General features: G+C 44.9%; 1 protein-coding gene across 1 annotated transcript in view; it reads right to left on the bottom strand.

Annotated features, from left to right (window-relative positions):
- LOC120027977 (bone morphogenetic protein 7-like) overlaps nucleotides 1-21,067 on the bottom strand; it is a 47,690-nt gene that overhangs the window by 13,940 nt on the left and 12,683 nt on the right. The window contains exons 2-4 of the mRNA XM_038973073.1: nucleotides 6,103-6,295; nucleotides 1,224-1,372; nucleotides 651-848 (exon numbers count right to left, since the gene is read on the bottom strand). Coding sequence (XP_038829001.1) covers nucleotides 651-848; nucleotides 1,224-1,372; nucleotides 6,103-6,295 — 540 coding nt within the window. The remainder of the gene's footprint in view (nucleotides 1-650; nucleotides 849-1,223; nucleotides 1,373-6,102; nucleotides 6,296-21,067) is intronic.

Genomic DNA, 21,067 nt, shown 5'->3' with positions numbered 1-21,067 from the left:
ATCCTCCCTCACAAGGACAGCTTTATGTTCGGCAAAGGCTAACATTATGCTAACGTTATGAAACGGCCAGGGGTGAAGGCAGTATTGGTAGCTGGATTAGAGCCTAATTGAATTGACCTGTTCATAACATCAGCCGCTAAGTACGGAGGGGGGAGTGGGGCTGAGGGCAGGTACTGTAAAGTGTACTCTCGAATGATGAGAGGTCATGCATCTAGGGATAGTTTCTCTCGCTCGCTCTCTGTCTCTCTTTTTTTTCTCATTTGGAGAGCTGCCATCGATGTCCCCGTCAATGACAGCACACCTCACCACATTACACTGAAACCCGGGGCAGCGAGAGCTTCCCTGCTCGGCTTGGATGTTTGGATATTGTAATGGGCTCTGTGTGATGTTGTGACGCTGTGCTCTGTGTGATGTTTTGAGGTTGTGATGTTGTGGGCTACGATGTTGTCTGTTGTAATGTTGTGGGGTGTGATTTTGTGATGTTGTTACGGTAATAAACATGAACACATCCTAAACTTTCCAATACTAAATTGAGCAAAAATTCACATACCGGTACATCCTTTTCACACTACGGAGCTGTGATGAACTGGCCTGGTTACATATTCATCAAAAAAGGTTTTAACTGGGTGTTGAACAGACTATGGACACACCTGCTGGGCTGGGGCCCCTGGAGCCTCCTTCCTGGGGCTGCGTAGGGCGGTTGCGGTTCTTGTTGCGGCTCTTGTTGGTGGAGCGGGCGGTGCGGATATGCACCTCACTGACTTTAAAGAAGGCCACCATGAAGGGTTGCTTCTCCAGCCCTCCGTCACGCCCCACTAGGCCCGCCTCCTTGGAGCTGATGCTCCGCCCTGTTCCACAGAAGAGAGGAGCCGTCAATCACTTGGACATACTGAATGTGCTACAGTTTACTAAAGATAGCCTACAAGGGAGAGTATCATACACCCTACTGATATATTCTTGTGAAACATTTCTGCATTTGTCCTTTGATGGATGTTTAGTGTCCATTACGTATCAAATAGTTGACTTGCAGACATATCAACCTTTCCATTTCAGCATTGTGACAAGCCTAAAAAAGCCCCACTGTTCAGTATCCACTATTGTTTTCGTTTCAAGATGAAAATTCTAAAGTTAGTTAGCATGTTTCCAAAGTTAGCTGTTAGCATGTTTGCAAAGTTAGCCGTTAGCAACATATTTCTAATGTTAGCTGTTAGCATGGTGCTCACCGCTGCTGGTCTCCACTCTGATCTGGAGGCCCAGGTTGTAGTGAGGACTCATCACCCACAAGTTACTGGTGGCCAGGATGTCAAACTCCAGCCAGCCCTCCTCGGCTGCCCACAGCCTGCGAGACTCCAGCAAGAACAGGTCCGCCTCCCTGGGGGCACAGTCACAACAAGCAGCCATGACTGAGGGCCAGCAGCTTTCCCATCTTTACAGAAGTATACATTAAACACTGGTACTCTACCATAACAGATACTGTAGTATATGTCAGTATGACTTTCATGTTTTCTTACAGCCTACATTCAGGGATTTTGGCACTATACACTATGAAGATGATCCCTCTCTAATCCCTATACTGTATGAACCTACACTGAGTGGACAAAACATTAAGAACACCAGTTTTATTTCATGACAGATTGACCAGGTGAATCCAGGTGAAAGCTATTGATGTCACTTGTTAAATCCACTTCAATCAGTGTAGATTAAGGGGAGGTGACAGGTAAAAAAAATATTTTTAAGCCTTGAGACAATTGATTGCGTATGTGTGCCATTCAGTGGGTGAATGGCTAAGACAAAATATTTAAGTACCTTTGAATCAGGTATGGTGTTAGGTGCCAAGTGCACCAGTTTGTGTCAAGAACTGCAACGCTGCTGGGTTCGTAACATCACCCCACCACCACTCCCCTCCCCGACCTTACCCTACCCTCCCCTCCCCTCCCTATAACTGTAGCTAGGTCTCGGGTGGAAAAGACAACCACAAGCCGAGTCAGTGAGTGAGTGTGTGTGAGAGAGAGAGAGAAAGAGGAGAGGTTTGTCCCGTCCCCATTACTGTAATGACACAGCATGAGTCCGCTGGCCCCTCCCCGGGCCGCAGATCAAAGCCCCACAATCACCCAGGTGTTCCGGGAATGCCCCTGCAGTCATGCATCAGCAGCCCCTCGTTATTTCTCGTTAATGAGAGAGTTTCTGAGGGCTTCCATATGAGGTCGTTCCCAGTGCCCCCCTCCCCCCCAAGCCGTTCCTAGTGCCCCCCTCAGGTAGTTCACACGTTGGGCGCAGCTTGGGTTCTGTGGGCCGGTGCTGAGTCATTCTGAATCCAGGCAGACATTTTAACACCCGTGTACCAGCAGGGGGTCCATCCGAGAGCCGTATGGGGGGCCGTGGCACTAAAGCCCTACTGTAAAGCCTCTAAATGACTGCTTAAATGAACTGGAATAACGTCATAGGTCATACGTCAACGTTTTGTGTTTTTTGTTCCAATAAATCTCCTTTGCTGGGCCTGTCGAATGAATGTAGTTAAAAATGCAGCATATCTGGCTGTTGTTTCGATGGCTTGTTCTGTTCTAACATACATTTAGCTTGAGACTGGTGACAAGACTTGGAAACAAAAGAATGGCCTCACAGTTCTCAAGAACACCATGTTAATTGGGTACTGAAAGATTGGATGTTTTTGAGACATGATATGGAACTACACTACCAGTCAAAAGTTTGGACACACCTACTCATTCAAGGATTTTTCTTTATTTTTACTATTTTCTACATTGTAGCATAATAGTGAAGACATCAAAACTATGAAATAACACGTATGGAATCACGTAGTAACCAAAAAAGTATTAAACAAATCAAAATATATTTTATATTTGAGATTCTTCAAAGTAGCCACCCTTTGCCTTGATGACAGCTTTGCACACTCTTGGCATTCTCTCAACCAGATTCACCTGGAAAGCTTTTCCAACAGTCTTGAAGGAGTTCCCACATATGCTGAGCACTTGTTGGCTGCTTTTCCTTCACTCTGTGGTCCAATTCATCCCAAACCATCTCAATTGGGTTGAGGTCGGGTGATCATGGAGACCAGGTCATCTGATGCAGCACTCCATTACTCTCCTTCTTGGTCAAATAGCCCTTACACAGCCTGGAGGTGTGTTGGGTCATTGTCCTGTTGAAAAACAAATGATAGTACCACTAAGCGCAAACCAGATGGGATGGCGTATCGCTGCAGAATGCTGTGGTAGCCATGCTGGTTAAGTGTGCCTTGAATTCAAAATAAATCACAGACAGTCTCACGAGCAAAGCACCCCCACACCATCACACCTCCTCCTCCATGCTTCACAGTGGGAACCACACATGCGGAGATCATCCCTTCACCTACTCTGCATCTCACAAAGACAAGGCAGTTGGAACCAAAAATCTCAAATTTGGTCTCATCAGACCAAAGGACAGATTTCCACCGGTCTAATGTACATTGTTCGTGTTTCTTGGGGCAGAATGACAGATTTGTACCTTGTTAGCTCAGGGATTCAATCCAGCAACCTTTCGGTTACTGGCCCAATGCTCGAACCAAATCAAATCAAATTGTTTTGGTCACATACACATGGTTAGCAGATGTTAATGTGAATGTAGCGAAATGCTTGTGCTTCTAGTTCTGACAGTGCAGTAATATCTAACAAGTAATCTAACAATTCCCCAACAACTATCTAATACACAAAAATCTAAAAGGGGTGAATGAGAATATGTACATATAAATATATGGATGAGCAATGATGTACAGTTGCACCTCTGTTCAGCCCTGCTTGCTAGCTTTCCCTACCCTGTGTACTTATTAAAGATTGGGAGCTATAATCAAAGCAATTACAACTTCCAAGACTTGAACCACTTACAAATGAATCTGTTTGTCAGCAAATGTGTTTTGCAAGCTGCACATGTACTTAGGATTTGCAAGCACAAAGCGATGTTCTCGGATAGCCCACAAACCAAGCTATAATTTGCCTAAAGGTAAACATCCTCCTACAATAATACAATAATTGGATATATATGGTCCCTTTAATCTCCAAATATCTCGCAAATTAAAAGTCTTTGCCTGCGGGCTGCAGAGCACAAACCGCCTATTGTGAAGAGAATGTGGCAGACAAGATCCTCATGATATAGACATATTAACGCTTTCACGAAAACAAGAATACAGCAAAAAACACGAAAAAAAGAATACAGCACTAAACAAGAAAACAAGAATACAGCAAAAAACACGAAAACAAGAATACAGCAAAAAACAAGAAAACAAGAATACAGCAAAAAAACACGAAAAAAAGAATACAGCAAAAAACACGAAAACAAGAATACAGCAAAAAACACGAAAACAAGAATACAGCAAAAAACATGAAAACAAGAATACAGCAAAAAACACGAAAACAAGAATACAGCAAAAAACTTTAAAATAGCAATTTTATAAAAAATTGCAATTTGATTTGATTTGAGATCTTACAGACTTGTAAATGACCAGAAACATATACAGCAAACGTACGAATACAAATGCACCATTTGTATTACTATGACATGAAGAAAACAGAGGCGTGGACCAAAAAGCATTGTGGGACATATTATGAGACTCTTAGTGACTTTTCCTTAAACAGTGCATCGGTGAACTCAATGCAGAATCTTACATCGTCTCCTACTGTTTTCAAAATATCAATACCATCCAGCTCTTTTATTGTCTGTTGTATCCCAAGTGGGATGTCTCTCCCAGCAGAATCAATGTAAATGCTTACCATGTTTTGGTGCTGCTCTTTTTTGGGACTCTAAAGTCAGGCTATTTTGGTAAGGCGATGTGGTCATGCCTCATTCTAGAGAAGATACATGGCAGAAAACCAGAGCTACGCTACCGTGTAATCAATGTCTGGAGAAGTACGTGTAGCTAAGACTTTCCTCTGTACACAGTATACATTATCCCTCATCTCGACAAGCTCAGGACTGACTAGGAGGACGGAGTAGCAGTATACATTATCCCTCATCTCGACAAGCTCGGGACTGACTAGGAGGACGGAGTAGCAGTATACATTATCCCTCATCTCGACAAGCTCGGGACTGACTAGGAGGACGGAGTAGCAGTATACATTATCCCTCATCTCGACAAGCTCGGGACTGACTAGGAGGACGGTGTAGCAGTATACATTATCCCTCATCTCGACAAGCTCGGGACTGACTAGGAGGACGGAGTAGCAGTATACATTATCCCTCATCTCGACAAGCTCGGGACTGACTAGGAGGACGGAGTAGCAGTATACATTATCCCTCATCTCGACAAGCTCGGGACTGACTAGGAGGACGAAGTAGCAGTATATGGTGAAGCGTGATTAGTCATTCCAGAGAACACATTTCCACTGCTCCAGCGTCCGATGGCGGCGAGCTTTACACCACTCCAGCCGACGCTTGGCATTGCACATGGTGATCTTAGGCTTGTGTGCAGCTGCTCGGCCATGGAAACCCATTTCATGAAGCTCCCGATGAACAATTATTGTGTTGACATTGCTTCCCAGAGTCAGTTTGGAACTCGGTAGTGAGTGTTGCAACCGAGGACAGACAATTTGAAAGCGCTACGCGCTTCAGCACTCGCCGGTCCCGTTCTGTGAGCTTGTGTGGCCTGCCACTTCGCAGCTGAGCCGTTGTTGCTCCTAGACGTTTCCACTTCAAAATAACAACACTTACAGTTGACCCGGGTCATACATTTGATGAAATTACTTGTTGGAAAGGTGGCATCCTATGACGGTGCCACGTTGAAAGTCACTGAGCTCTTCAGTAAGGCCATTCTACTGCCAATGTTTGTCAATTGATATTGCATGGCTTAGTGCTCGATGTTATGCACCTGACATTGCCAAATCCACACATTTGAAGGGGTTTCTACATACTTTTGTATATATAGTGTATATACCATTACTGTGATAGCATGACTTCAACACGATAAAGCAGTACAACAAGCTAGCCCTGATATAAACGCATGTATATAGCAATAGCAAGCAGCAAGCTATTTAACTGTAAAAAGGGCCTGATGTGATTATCCTAATGTCATCAGATTGACATATAAGGACTGGACTGTGTGTGTGCAGTGTGTCTTACCTGTTGGGGTGCTCCTGCACCACTTGGTAGACGCTGAGCAGGAGGGTCTCGTTGATGACGACTTGGTTCGCACACTCCTTGTAGAGGCGTAACTCGGAGGCGGTGACGGCCTCACCCTCGGGGATCTGGGACAGGTTGAACTTGAACTCTTTGTGGTGCATTCTGTGAGGCGACAGCTCTCTGTCATACTCCACTGGAAAACACACAGGGCAGAGACATGTTAGAGCCATAAATGCGTACTGTACATCAGATGACCATATGTATGTACAACATCGTTGGGTAGAACTTGCTGAGACGCGCAACAGTCAAAGCCAAGGAATTTAAATGAACAGGAGAGATACCTGACCGCAGGATGACTTTTGATGTTTCTTGTATCCCTAGGCACCCATTCGTTTACAATGTACAATTCGTTTACAATGTACAATTAGTTTACATAGAGGCATAGTGTTGGGTTTCGTCCTTCAAAGTCTGCGGATGTAAACCCGTGTTACTTTTTTTTTTAAAGTGATTTTGAGTCGTCTAGCTAATGAGGCCACACACAGGATGTGCTGTGGGATGTTAGCATGGAGCTCAGCTAGCATAACAAACAGGCTTCGACCTGAAGAGGCCACACAAGGATAGACGTTAATAGTAAAAAATAACTTCTGCCTGCTACACTGTACATGCAGTTAGTTACTTAGACGTTCTATGTATTCCTATGCAGTTAAGTGATTGATGGATATCTCATTCACAGACAACACTGAGGTTCCACCATAAAAAGAGTTTCAAAGCATCACATTTAGACTAATAGGGTTGTGGCTTACTGTTTCCTGAAATAATTCCCCTGTTATTGTCTGCAGTGAAAGCCAATGATTTCGGAGCTGTAAACTCAGTCTGTGTGTTCTAACGACCACTTCAGAGGCTACAAATTACAAAAACCAACTATTACCTCCCCACATAGCTTCCCTCTTTCAATTGCAACATGCATTGCAATAATAATGTGTTCCCCAAGGAAATGGTTCCCATTTCGCTCTGAGACGTCCCCACAATAAAGCCACTTTCCCTACAGTTCAATACAACACACAGAGAGAGGGAGAGGGAGAGAGAGAGAGAGAGGGAGAGAGAGAGAGGGGGAAAGAGAAAGAGAGAAAGGTTGAGGGGGAGGGAGAGAGAGAGAGAGAGAGAGAGAGAGAGAGAGAGAGAGAGAGAGAGAGGAGGAAGCAATAACCAGTGTGCCCCCAGCTTTCCTTCCTCTAACCATGCTGTCACACACAAACACACACACTTTCTCTCACCACACACACTATCACCAATTCACCATCACCCTCTAGTTCCCAAGGGCTGGATTCACTGGCTGTGTGTTTTCTGCCACATCAGTACAAGGCCAGCCGGATGCCTCACTACTCAGTCTTGATGGAGTATCCTGTTCCGCTCTTCCGCTCTGAACAGATTCCATGCAGCAATCCCGTGTGAGATTCAGACATAGAGCCCACACTTCACCTCCACCACGCCAGCCCTCCCCAACAAATCTGAGCAGTAAATTAAATGGTAGAGCAGGGATTTGGAGGGAGGGGAGGGGAGGGGTTCAGTACTATAGTATAAAAATACTTCCCTGTTTGATCAATTACAATAGCTTCACTCCTAGAGACATTACATTAGGGAGTCCCCCCCCCCCCCCCCCCCCCCCGCGCGATCTCCATACCTCCTGTCCCTCCCTGCATATGTGTTCCCAATTAGGGAGGAGATCCACTTTGGAGGGTCTCACGGGGAGTAGAGGACAGTACGCTGTGGGACCCCCGTTCCCGTCTCACTAGTGAGGCACAGCTACGAAGACAAGCAGCACCCTGGAGATGGTGACACTCTTCTTTAAGTTTAGGGTTTACCAGAGATCATCCCCTTAGAGATTAACATCCCCCCTCCATACAATCGCCTTCAGTATTTACCTGAGGTCAACCACTTACACACACGCGCACACATAAAGTACACACATACACATACACACATAAAGTACACACATACACATACACAAAAATACAAGCACGCTCACACCCTCAGCACAGCGGGGCTCATCCCAGCCCTCAGCCTCGTCCCAGATCACACCATGGATGATAAGGGAGTGTGGTTCTAGATCACACCATGGATGATAAGGGAGTGTGGTTCTAGATCACACCATGGATGATAAGGGAGTGTGGTTCTAGATCACACCATGGATGATAAGGGAGTGTGGTTCTAGATCACACCATGGATGATAAGGGAGTGTGGTTCTAGATCACACCATGGATGATAAGGGAGTGTGGTCCCAGATCACACCATGGATGATAAGGGAGTGTGGTCCTAGATCACATCATGGATGATAAGGGAGTGTGGTTCTAGATCACACCATGGATGATAAGGGAGTGTGGTTCTAGATCACACCATGGATGATAAGGGAGTGTGGTTCTAGATCACACCATGGATGATAAGGGAGTGTGGTTCTAGATCACACCATGGATGATAAGGGAGTGTGGTTCTAGATCACACCATGGATGATAAGGGAGTGTGGTTCTAGATCACACCATGGATGATAAGGGAGTGTGGTTCTAGATCACACCATGGATGATAAGGGAGTGTGGTTCTAGATCACACCATGGATGATAAGGGAGTGTGGTCCCAGATCACACCATGGATGATAAGGGAGTGTGGTTCTAGATCACACCATGGATGATAAGGGAGTGTGGTTCTAGATCACACCATGGATGATAAGGGAGTGTGGTTCTAGATCACACCATGGATGATAAGGGAGTGTGGTTCTAGATCACACCATGGATGATAAGGGAGTGTGGTTCTAGATCACACCATGGATGATAAGGGAGTGTGGTTCTAGATCACACCATGGATGATAGGGGAGTGTGGTTCTAGATCACACCATAGATGATAAGGGAGTGTGGTTCTAGATCACACCATGGATGATAAGGGAGTGTGGTTCTAGATCACACCATGGATGATAAGGGAGTGTGGTTCTAGATCACACCATGGATGATAAGGGAGTGTGGTTCTAGATCACACCATGGATGATAAGGGAGTGTGGTCCCAGATCACACCATGGATGATAAGGGAGTGTGGTTCTAGATCACACCATGGATGATAAGGGAGTGTGGTTCTAGATCACACCATGGATGATAAGGGAGTGTGGTTCTAGATCACACCATGGATGATAAGGGAGTGTGGTCCCAGATCACACCATGGATGATAAGGGAGTGTGGTTCTAGATCACACCATGGATGATAAGGGAGTGTGGTTCTAGATCACACCATGGATGATAAGGGAGTGTGGTTCTAGATCACACCATGGATGATAAGGGAGTGTGGTTCTAGATCACACCATGGATGATAAGGGAGTGTGGTTCTAGATCACACCATGGATGATAAGGGAGTGTGGTTCTAGATCACACCATGGATGATAAGGGAGTGTGGTTCTAGATCACACCATGGATGATAAGGGAGTGTGGTCCCAGATCACACCATGGATGATAAGGGAGTGTGGTTCTAGATCACACCATGGATGATAAGGGAGTGTGGTTCTAGATCACACCATGGATGATAAGGGAGTGTGGTTCTAGATCACACCATGGATGATAAGGGAGTGTGGTTCTAGATCACACCATGGATGATAAGGGAGTGTGGTTCTAGATCACACCATGGATGATAAGGGAGTGCGAGGACGAGGATAAGGATGCGCCTCATTTCACCTCAGGTTCTGTCTGCAGCCAGCCAGGACTGACAATCCCAAAGCCCCACAGCAGTAGACCTCTTCCTCCACTAACACACCTCTTCCTCCACTAACACACCTCTTCCTCCACAAACACACCTCTTCCTCCACTAACACACCTCTTTCTCCACTAACACACCTCTTCCTCCACTAACACACCTCTTCCTCCACTAACACACCTCTTCCTCCACTAACATACCTCTTCCTCCACTAACACACCTCTTTCTCCACTAACACACCTCTTCCTCCACTAACACACCTCTTCCTCCACTAACACACCCGTTCCCCCACTAACACACCCGTTCCCCACTAACACACCCGTTCCCCCACTAACACACCCGTTCCCCCACTAACACACCTCTTCCTCCACTAACACACCTCTTCCTCCACTAACACACCTCGTCCTCCACTAACACACCTCTTCCTCCACTAACACACCTCTTCCTCCACTAACACACCCGTTCCCCACTAACACACCCGTTCCCCCACTAACACACCTCTTCCTCCACTAACACACCCGTTCCCCCACTAACACACCCGTTCCCCCACTAACACACCCGTTCCCCACTAACACACCTCTTCCTCCACTAACACACCTGTTCCCCCAAGGGGCCGTGTTAGCGGGGGCCTGAGAGAGGGGTCGCGGTATTCCAAATGACTTTACAACTCCCACTTAGCACCCATGGGTTTAAGATGGAGGCTTGAAACGCAATGGTCCATCGAGCTTTTCAAGACTGAAATCAAAGAGAATTGTTCTCCAATACATGCTGTTTAGATCAGCCAGAAAACATCCATCTTGATTTAAACTGAACTGAGATCTAGAGTGAAAATGGAAATTGGGATTAGTAGAGATTGAGATTCTTCTTCTGAGAGGTATTCCATGCTTCTTCTGAGCGTTATAAACGTCTTGCTAACAGTAGTTGGTGGAGACAGAGCAGTGTGTGTAGGGTCTGAGGGAGCTGGGAGAGTTAGGGTGGGCTGACCAGATGCAGACCTCCAGCACAGAGAGCGTGGTCACATGCTGGAGCACAACCACAGTGTGTGGTCACAAAGACAGTGCAAGTTTATGCACATACACACACACATCCATCGATCATACACACGCACGCGCGCTCACCCACATACACACAAACACACACACACGCAGTGGAAAAGTACACGGAGCAACCCTAGAGACAGTGGGACCTGTGAAAGTATCCTGCAGACCTGATAATGGAATAGAATGTCTCGGATGATTCACCAGAAGATGGTGGGCGATACGACCAACAGAGAAAGAGATAAAAAGGGACACGGAAATAGAGGAGAGAAGAAGAAGAAGAAAGGGATGTTGGAAAGCTCTAATTGGTGCCTGTTTTCACGTTTCCACCTGCGCAACTTGTGGCTTTAGGGTCCCGGTGCTTTTGTCATCAGCCCCCACACAGTCTGGATGCTCTCCAGCCTCGGCACAGATACTAGTGTGAAATGACACAGAGGAAACTAAATGGGATACACAACTCCAGGAGAGGGAGAGAGACAGAGAGAGCGAGACAGAGAGAAAGAGAGACAGAGAGAGAAAGAGAGAGAGAGAGAGAGAGAGAGAGAGAGGATACAATGAGAAAATAAACCAAAATGAGAAAGATTCACTTAAATTAATTGAGGTCTGTTGACCTGTTTGTCACAGACTGAGTGAATTCAGGAAAAGTCTGGTACACAGAATAGAAGGTTAAGGAATGACAGAAAAGACAAGGACCGTGCTGACGCTGAGGGAAAGAAAGATGGAAAGGTGGGTGGATGGTCAGGCGGCTCTGTGGTCAGTGGTCAACGGCGTCTCTCACTCTGTGTTTTCCATCCAGTCCCCTGTAAGGAGCCCCCTTCCGTTTAATCCCTCAGCATCCAGGCTTATCCCTCCCCGCCCGCAACCGCAAAGAAAAACAAGGTCTGTCTCCCCCACAGCACTGCTCCTCAGGCCAGCTAGTAGCTACACACCACGACCCCCTCCCAAACCAAAGAGGCACTGTAGCAAAGTGTGGTGGTTAACACTCAGTGGATAGCAGGTCTCTAAAAGCTGCATTGGGGAGGTCTGTGTGTCAATGCCAGTGTCTTTCAGCTGCGTCATGGTTTGACAACATGAGGGTTAAGGGGAGAGCTAGCCCAGTAGTGTTCAGTCAGGGTTGCCCAAGTCGGCAGGGGAGAAGACCGATTATTTATGTTAATAATTCCTCACAGTAAGAAGGTTTTACTTGGGGTACCCCACCACTCTGATAAAGATGTTTGGATCCATGGATATTGTTGTTTTAAAACCCTGTTTCTGATTATGGCTGGAAACTATGTTGCTTAACTCTTACGCTATTCCATTTAAGTAGAATGTTCATTACAAATCCATGACTGGGAGTGCAGAGAAGTCTGTTATATTACAGCTGTAATTCTCAAAGTTGTAAATAAACACTTTTATTTTTTTCACCTTTATTTAACTAGGCAAGTCAGTTAAGAACACATTCTTATTTTCAATGACAGCCTAGGAACAGTGGGTTAACTGCCTTGTTCAGGGGCAGAACGACAGATTTTTACCTTGTCAGCTCGGAGGATACAATCTTGCAACCTTTCAGTTACTAGTCCAACGCTCTAACCACTAGGCTACCTGCCGCCCTTTTGACCTGAGGCATATAATATGCATTATTGTTAGCCACAATAGAAAACAAGCAAACCCAAAAGAAGAGCTCGGGGTTAGACCCGAACCAACAATTCAGACTGTAAATGTACTCAACAATCCCCTATGTCGTTAAATCTTTCTAATTTGCTGTTGATTCAGGAATGAGCTGCCATACCCACAGTGCATAGCTGTGAACTAAAGCGAGAGATAAAAGCCACTTTACAGTTTGCACAAGCTCTTCAATAAAATCTTTGCACCCCGTCAAACAGTCAGACCAGGCATGAAGAACATATATTTTCGAAAGGCGTTGCCGATGGTGAAACCGATAAAAATGCAACACGGCCCAAGGCATGTGAAGAATTCATATCGTGTTTATGTAATTATACTATGATTATCTCTGACCTCCCTCTCAGATTTGATGGCTTCTGATGGCTTCACACATCCCAATGCCTTCCCACTCTCACTAATTGAGCCAGTGTTCATGATTAAAGGTTTGTTCCTTGGGAAACTTTTGGGAGTTCACACGGGGGGGCTGAATATTCAAGAGCACTGCACATTATGAACCGAAGCCAAACAAAAAATACATTTCTCAAAGTAAAAAACTGTAAAAAGTTAAAAGGTACACTATACAGAAATCTCAATTTTCTGGTTGCGAAAATGTCCGTTTATGTGACAAGCAAAGTGTAGTGTAGAGAATAATTATAGCATCTAAACCGCTGTGAAATATATTTTCCATTACCAAAAAATATAGCATTTTCAGCTGTTTGAAGCTGGTGTACAAAACCGAAAGTAAAAGACGGAAAAACAAAACTGCAGAACGGGAAGCATAGAAATAGCACACATAGAACAGATATACCGCTTCTTAGACTTGCTTTCAAAGGGAATGACAGATCTATAACACATCTCTATGTGAATTTGGCGGGTCGCCCAAACACTTACATATTTCAGTTCCTGGGCTTCCATTCAACTTCATACTCTATTTGTTGGCATTAGGAGTCCATGCAAAAACTCATCCCTTTGAAAAACATGCTTTCACTTATAAAAGTTTAGATTTTTCGCAGTCCCACATCTTTGCGGCGGAGGTGGTGGTCGTATCCATCTGCCTGAGGGGCTGCCATGCTCCACTTCCCCAAAGGGCCTGTCTCCACGTCCTGCTGGCCTGAAAGGCTTTGTTGTAATGTAGCTAGATGAGGTCTGGTTGTGGGGGTGGGAGTGGGGGTTTAGGGGTCCCTGGACACTCTTCCCGGGCTCTGATCCTCTACTTTGACCCGGAGCCTGCATCAAAGCCTGCCCACCAGGAGACACCGGTCCAGGCATGGGTCACTGGCGGGACCGGGGGTTTACGACGGAGATGTACCCCTGTGCACACACACAAATGCACACACTCACATAGTCACAGCCCCCACACAGCTCAGCCCCCACACAGCTCAGCCCCCACACAGCTCAGCCCCCACACAGCTCAGCCCTCACACAGCTCAGCCCCCACACAGCTCAGCCCCCACACAGCTCAGCCACCACACAGCTCAGCCACCACACAGCTCAGCCCCCACACAGCTCAGCCCCCACACAGCTCAGCCCCTACACAGCTCAGCCCCCACACAGCTCAGCCCCCACACAGCTCATCCCTCACACAGCTCAGCCCCCACACAGCTCAGCCACCACACAGCTCAGCCCTCACACAGCTCAGCCCCCACACAGCTCAGCCCCCACACAGCTCAGCCCTCACACAGCTCAACCACCACACAGCTCAGCCCCCACACAGCTCAGCCCCCACACAGCTCAGCCCTCACCAAGTCAAAGGCCCTACACAGTTCAGCACCGGTCAGAGCACAAAAAAATAGAAAATGAATGGGCAGTCCAACCCACCATGATGAGGATATGATGCAGGAGACATTCCCTGGCAAAGACTGTCATAGACCATGAGCAGTTGAAGAAGAGTCTTCAAGCTGAAACTGGCCAACCGTTGGCCCATTAGCCTTCCAGGTTACATAATGACATCACTCAGGAACAATTCCACACTAGAACATTAGAATCCTATTTTGACTGTAATCATAATCCTTTAAAAAGAAATCAGGAGTCTGATACAAACCCCTGACAGGAAGCTGTCCGGACGCATTTCTCCACCGCCCAGTCTGTCAGCGCTGCATTCCACACGAATGCCCAGAAAAAATATCTAATCTGGTCACACTTTTCAGGTTTTATAGTCCCAGGGCACTCAGAAGGTATGGGTAATTTGTGATAATTGCAGCTCTGTTGGGACTCTGCTAAAGGATGACTGCCTGTCCATGCATGGCCTTGGATGTAACCAACAGAGACTATCAGGAGCCCCAATCGGCGGACGACTGAATGGTAGCAATCATCCCCCTCATACCTGTGTGTCATTGGGAGATTTCATTCTTCCACAGCTCTCAGGACAGAACTACACTTCTGACAGGAATTTATTCTGTGTGTATTTAGTATTTTATTAGGACAGTCTTAGTTATCTTTAAAAAAAATAATGTATAACCAGATTTTTTTATTACCAGATCCAGTTTAGATCTAGAGTTTAAGAGATTATTAATACTCTGCTCTTAGTCTTAGATATATTCAGGACCAGTTTGTTGCTGGCCACTCATTCTGAAATTAACTGCAACTCTGTGTTTAGAGTAACAGTGATTTCACTAGCTGTGGCCGCTGATGTGTATAGGGTTGAATCATCAGCATACATGGACACACAGGCTTAGTTTTTCAAGAAGGACAATCATCTCTGCATCACTCCACCGATCAGGCATTATGGTAGAGTGGCCAAACGGAAGCCACTACTCAGTAAATGGCACATGACATCCCGCTTGGAGTTTGTCAAAAGGCACCTAAAGACTTCCCCAACCATGATAAACAAGATTCTCTGGTCTGATGAAACCAAGATTAAACTCTTTGGCCTAAATACCAAGCATCACGTCTGGAGGAAACCTGGCACCATCCCTATGGTGAAGCATGGTGGGGGGAGCATCATGCTGTGGGGATGTTTTTCAGGGGCAGGGACTGGAAGACTAGTCAGGATTGAGGGAAAGATAAACGGAGCAAAGTGCAGAGAGATCCTTGATGAAAACCTGCTCCAGAGCGCTCATGATCTCAGACTGGGGGCGAAGGTTCACCTTCCAACAGGACAACGACCCTAAGCACACAGTCAAGACAACGCATGAGTGGCTTCAGGACAAGTCTCGGAATGTCCTTGAGAGGCCCAGCCAGAGCCCGGACTTGAACCTGATCGAACGTCTCTGGAGAGACCTGAAAATAGCTGTGCAGCAATGCTCCCCATCCAACCTGACAGAGCTTCAGAGGATCTGCAGAGAAGAATGGGAGAAACTCCCCAAATACATGTGTGCCAAGCTTGTAGCGTCATACCCAAGAAGACTGCTTCAACAAGGTGCTTCAACAAAGTACTGAGTAAAGGGTCTGAATACTTACGTAAATGCGATATTTCCGTTTTTATTTTTTGCTTTGTCATTATGAGGTATTGTGAGGGGGGAAAAAACTATTTAATCCACTTTGGAATAATACTTTCCGAATGCTCTGTACCATTTGGTCTACGATGGCAGAGGGCGTAAAGCCATAACACATATGTTTTTCCGCTAACAGATTATGGTCAATAATGACTAAGGCTGCACTGAAACCTAACAGTACACAGCTCCAACCATCTTCTTATTATCAATTTCTTTCAGCCAATCATCAGTCATTTCTGTCAGTGCAGTACATGTAGAATGTTCTTCTCTATAGACATGCTGAAAGTCTGTTGTGAATTTGTTCATAATGAAATAACATTGTATTTGGTCAAACACAATTCTTTCCAAAAGTTTGCTAAGAGACTTATTGATCTGCTGTTAGAACCAGAAAAGGGCGCTTTACCATTCTGGGGTAGCGGAATGACTTTAGCTTCCCTTCAGGTCTGGGGGGGGGGGGGGGGGGGGGATGATCCGAACTCAGATTAAAGATGTGAGAAATAGGAGCAGCAAAATATTCTGCTACTATCCTCAGTTGTCAATACCAGGTGGTTCGTCATTATGGACGGCCAGCAACTATTTTTTTCAACTCTTCCACGCTAACTTTATGCCATTTTAATTTCATTTGCTTTTCTTTCAGAATTCGGTATGTTAAGCATGAATATAATGGTTCACAGTTTGTTCTTGCCATTTCATGCCTGAGTTTGCCCACTTTGAAAATGAAGTATAATTGGCCACATCAAAGGGTTTTGTGATGAATGAGTCATCTGATTCAATACAAGAGAGTGTTGAACTAGTCTTTCTGCCCGAAATTTCATTTAAAGTTCTCCAAAGCTTTTTTTTTTTTATCTTAGTTTCATAATACAGTTTCTTCTTATTTTTGTTCAGTTGCAAATGTCTCAATTTGCAGTATGTCAGCCAATCAGATGTGCTGCCAGACTTATTAGCCACTCCTTCTGCCCCATCTTTCAACCATACAGTTTTTCAGTTCCTCATCAATCCACGGCGCCTTAGCAGTTCTAACAGTCACTTTATCAATAACTAAAAAGGAGCAATTTCATAAATGCTTGAAGTGCAATGTCTGGATGCTCCTCCCCATTACACATATTAAACCAATCAATCTTCTTTACATATTCAGCATAGGAATCACTACAAACCTTTTTGTATGATCTCTTATACATTATTTTAAGTCGTACCTTTGGAACTTTGGCTTTTCTGGATACAGCTTCTATATTGTGGTCACTACATCCAATGGGTGGATACAGCTTTAGAACAAAGTTCTGCAGAATTGGTAAAAATATAATCAATACATGTGGATGATATAGTTCCTGGACTGTTTGTAAACACCCTGGCAGGTTGATTAATAACCTGAACCAGATTACAGGCGTTGGTTGCAGTAAGCAGCTTCCTCCTGAGCGGACCACTCTATGAAAACCAGTCAATGTTTAGGTCGCCCAGAAAATAGACCTCTCTGTTAATATCAAACACATTATCAAGCATTTCACACATATTATCCAAAAACGGACTGTTAGCACTTGGTGGCCGCTAGCAGCACCCCAAAAGAAGAGGCTTTACATGTGGCAGGTGAACCTGCAACCAAAACACTTCAACAACCTTTGGCATGGGATCCTCTCCGAGCTACACAGGAATTTGGCTCTGGACATATACAGCAACAACTCCCCCATATTTTTCCCTGTTTTTCCTGAAAAACTCCCCAGTCCTTAACAATTACATGCATACCCCTAACATGATAAGCCACCACTAAGCTTGAAAATATGGAGAGTGGTACTCAGTAACAAAAAGTTAATTGCTCTGCCAATTTTTTAAAGTACTACTTCAGTGCCTTATTGCAAACAGGATGCATGTTTTGGAATATTTCTATTCCGTCCAGGCTTCCTTTTTCCCCTCTGTCTGTATATTTGTAGTGACTGGGTGTATTGATACACCATCCAAAGTGTAATTAATAACTTCACGATGCTCAATGTCTGCTTTTAAAATTTTTTTACCCATCTACCAATAGGTACCCTTCTTTGAGAGGCATTGGAAAACCTCCCTGGTCTTTGTGGTTGAATCTGTGTTTGAAATTCGCTGCTTGACTGAGGGACCTTACAGATAATTGTATGTGTGGGGTACAGAGATGAGGTAGTCATTCAAAAATCATGTTAAACACTATTATTGCACACAGAGTGAAACTTACTGTGACTTGTTACGTACATTTTTACTCCTGAACTTATTTAGGCTTGCCTTAACAAAGGGATTGAAGACTTATTGACTCAAGACATTTCAGCATTTCATTTTTTATTAATTTGTAAAAATTCTGAAAAACATAATTTCCCTTTGACATTATGGGGTATTGTATGTAGGCCAGTGACAAAAAAATCTAAATGTAATCAATTTAAAATTCAGCCTGTCAATTCTTTCTGAAGGCACTGTATGTAAATGAGTCTCATTGGTGTCTAATATATGAATGTTATCTGAGGTTAGCTAGTTATTGATTTCATGCACCTTATTTCTTAGGCTGCATATCTTATATGGGCTATTTTTAGCCCTTTCCTGGGTAGTTTATTAGACATAATATGGGAAACCACAAACAAAGCAAGCCATCAATCAGGGTGTGGGGCTTAGACTATGAACCCGTCGGATTGGGTCTCTTACCCCTTTCAGGCTTGTGGATGGGAGGGTGGACAATGAGCCTGTCGTAGCAGATGTACTGTAAGCAAGTCCCCTCGCTCTCTGGTTTCTGTCATGGCTGGGATCAGGTCCCTAGCCCCTGGTGCACCGTTTTCAGAGTAGTTCTCCTTGAGGAAGGTGTTGGTTCCTCTCAAGTTCTTGGCTCTCTCCATGTCCTTCTACCTCAGGAACTTTACCACTATCGACCTGGGTCTCTCACCTGGGCCAGAAATAGGTGTTCCAATCCTGTGGGCGCACAGAGCAGGCTCACCTCAATCTTCTTAGGATCTATCTGATCATTTGTATCACTTTCTCCACAGACACGATCCAGGTCTCATGTGGAGATTGTGAATCCATCCACAACAATGTTACATGCCATGATTGTCCTTCTAGGTAATCCTGGTTCCTTGTCATTAATATTGATTCACAGACAGTGTTGATGTCTTTCCTCATAAACTAACAGTTAGTTGCCATACTGCTGCAGTCCTTTTCAACATTTAATCATGGTTCCTTTCCATGTTACTTTTTTACATTGTTACTTTGTTACATTGTTACATTGTTACTTTGTTACATTGTTACTTTTTTACATTGTTACTTTGTTACATTGTTACTTTTTTACATTGTTACTTTGTTACATTGTTACATTGTTACTTAGTTACATTGTTACATTGCAATTTATAACAGATGAATGGTGACAAGGAGTGGATAATTAGGCGTTTGGAGAGAAAGACCGAAATAATGGTTGTGAATTGTTCCCTGACCGGGCTGGAACTACTTGCTACACCAATCTTAAACTACACTACTACCACGCCAAACAAAGGACAGTGTCACGCTTGCGCAGGTAAAATAACTTTTAGACTTAAACATATTCAAGGCATTCATACTGTACACATAGAAGTGTTCACATGGCTCTTATCCTGACCTCAAAGTTCTCTGTCTCTTGCCTGACGACTCATCCTGAATTTAATTCCGCTGCGCAATCAATCGCTCCATACATTCAGTCTGAAACTGCCGTCCATCAATGTCTGTCTTTAAGGAAGAATCAATGGCCATCCGATTGGGAGCTCTTTAAAAAGCCTCTGATCTAATTCCTTCCACTACTGTAGGATTCTCCGTCCTTGATGTTTTGGTCAATTTCCTCTGAGATTTATAGGCTACAGACAACGAAAGCTACTGCTTTCCTAAGGGCCAAACTACTGACCCTCTATAAAAAATGGCTCCCTTGCTACTTCTCAGTTTGGCTTCCATTAGTACAAACTAAATATAAACAGAGATGTACTGCGTTGTTTTCTGATGCACTTTCTTTTCTTCTCTCCCCCAAATCTGTACGTTTCTAATTTCCGCCATCTTTTTTTTTAATACTCTGACAAGTCTGTGATGATTTTGGTCAAGGTTCCCTGTTATTGGCCTTTCAGGATTTGAGGAATTCCATTTTTGAGGGCTGGTTCCTAGTGTGTGTGTGTGTGTGTGTGTGTATGTGTGTGTGTGTGTGTGTGTGTGTGTGTGTGTGTGTGTGTGTGTGTGTGTGTGTGCGCACTGTGTGTGAGGTGGCAGCGGGACCGAGTGGGGAGACCTGCTATAGTGATCTGGTGTCTGCTGTAGCAGGTGTGTGTCTGAGCGCTCGGCTGGCCCCTACCTTCTCAGATTTAGAGGAGGAAGCCTGTGACAGACGGACGAGATGGATTTCTCCTGAGGGATCCGATTAAAAAGGAAACGCAGCTGTTTCCAAAGGAGAAGTCAAAATATTGGTGGCTTGCATTCCACAGCCACAAGTTAGAGGGCCAGAGTATCTCTCTCTATGCCTCACTCTCTCTATCCCTCCTATCCCTCTTTACCTCACTGGTATGAGGGTTGAGGCTCAATGCTATTCCCATTGGAAACTCTGAGTAGACCACAATACCGTTCATTGGCTCAAAACAAGAGCACATGATCCACTGATAAATCAGAGCAGCTCTAATGTTCCCGTGTTGACTTGTATGTAAGCCCGTCTTTTGATATGCAATTTAAACACAGCAACGTGGTGAGGGCCGGAGATCGGTACTAGGGACTGAACAGGAACTAGGATAAGTTCTACAATAAGTACCTACACTGGTCTGTCAGTAAAACTGTCAGCACGGTAGTCAACATACAACATGTCAACATTACATGAATATATTCCATGGAGTTCTCAAGCAATTCACCAGGGATCTGGACATGTTATACCAAATGACAGTTTTGGAGCCGTTTAAAAAGGCTCTTTGGCTCCACACTCCTGCCTACTACTCAACAGAGTGAAACATGACATAGACATAACCATGGAGACCGACCACGACGGGAGGAGGGGGGGGGGGGGGGGGGGAATTCCTTTCCCTGCTTTGATACCGGCCATATGATTTAAAAACACACTCTGAACTGGACGGTCCCCACGAAAAACACTTAAGTGCGCCCATAAATCAAGAGTTCCAACTTCCAACCCACCAGA

The sequence above is a fragment of the Salvelinus namaycush genome, chromosome 33 (genome assembly GCF_016432855.1).
Source record: "Salvelinus namaycush isolate Seneca chromosome 33, SaNama_1.0, whole genome shotgun sequence".
In the NCBI taxonomy this organism is placed as follows: Eukaryota; Metazoa; Chordata; class Actinopteri; order Salmoniformes; family Salmonidae; genus Salvelinus; species Salvelinus namaycush.
This window is presented reverse-complemented; position numbering and strand designations above follow the sequence as displayed.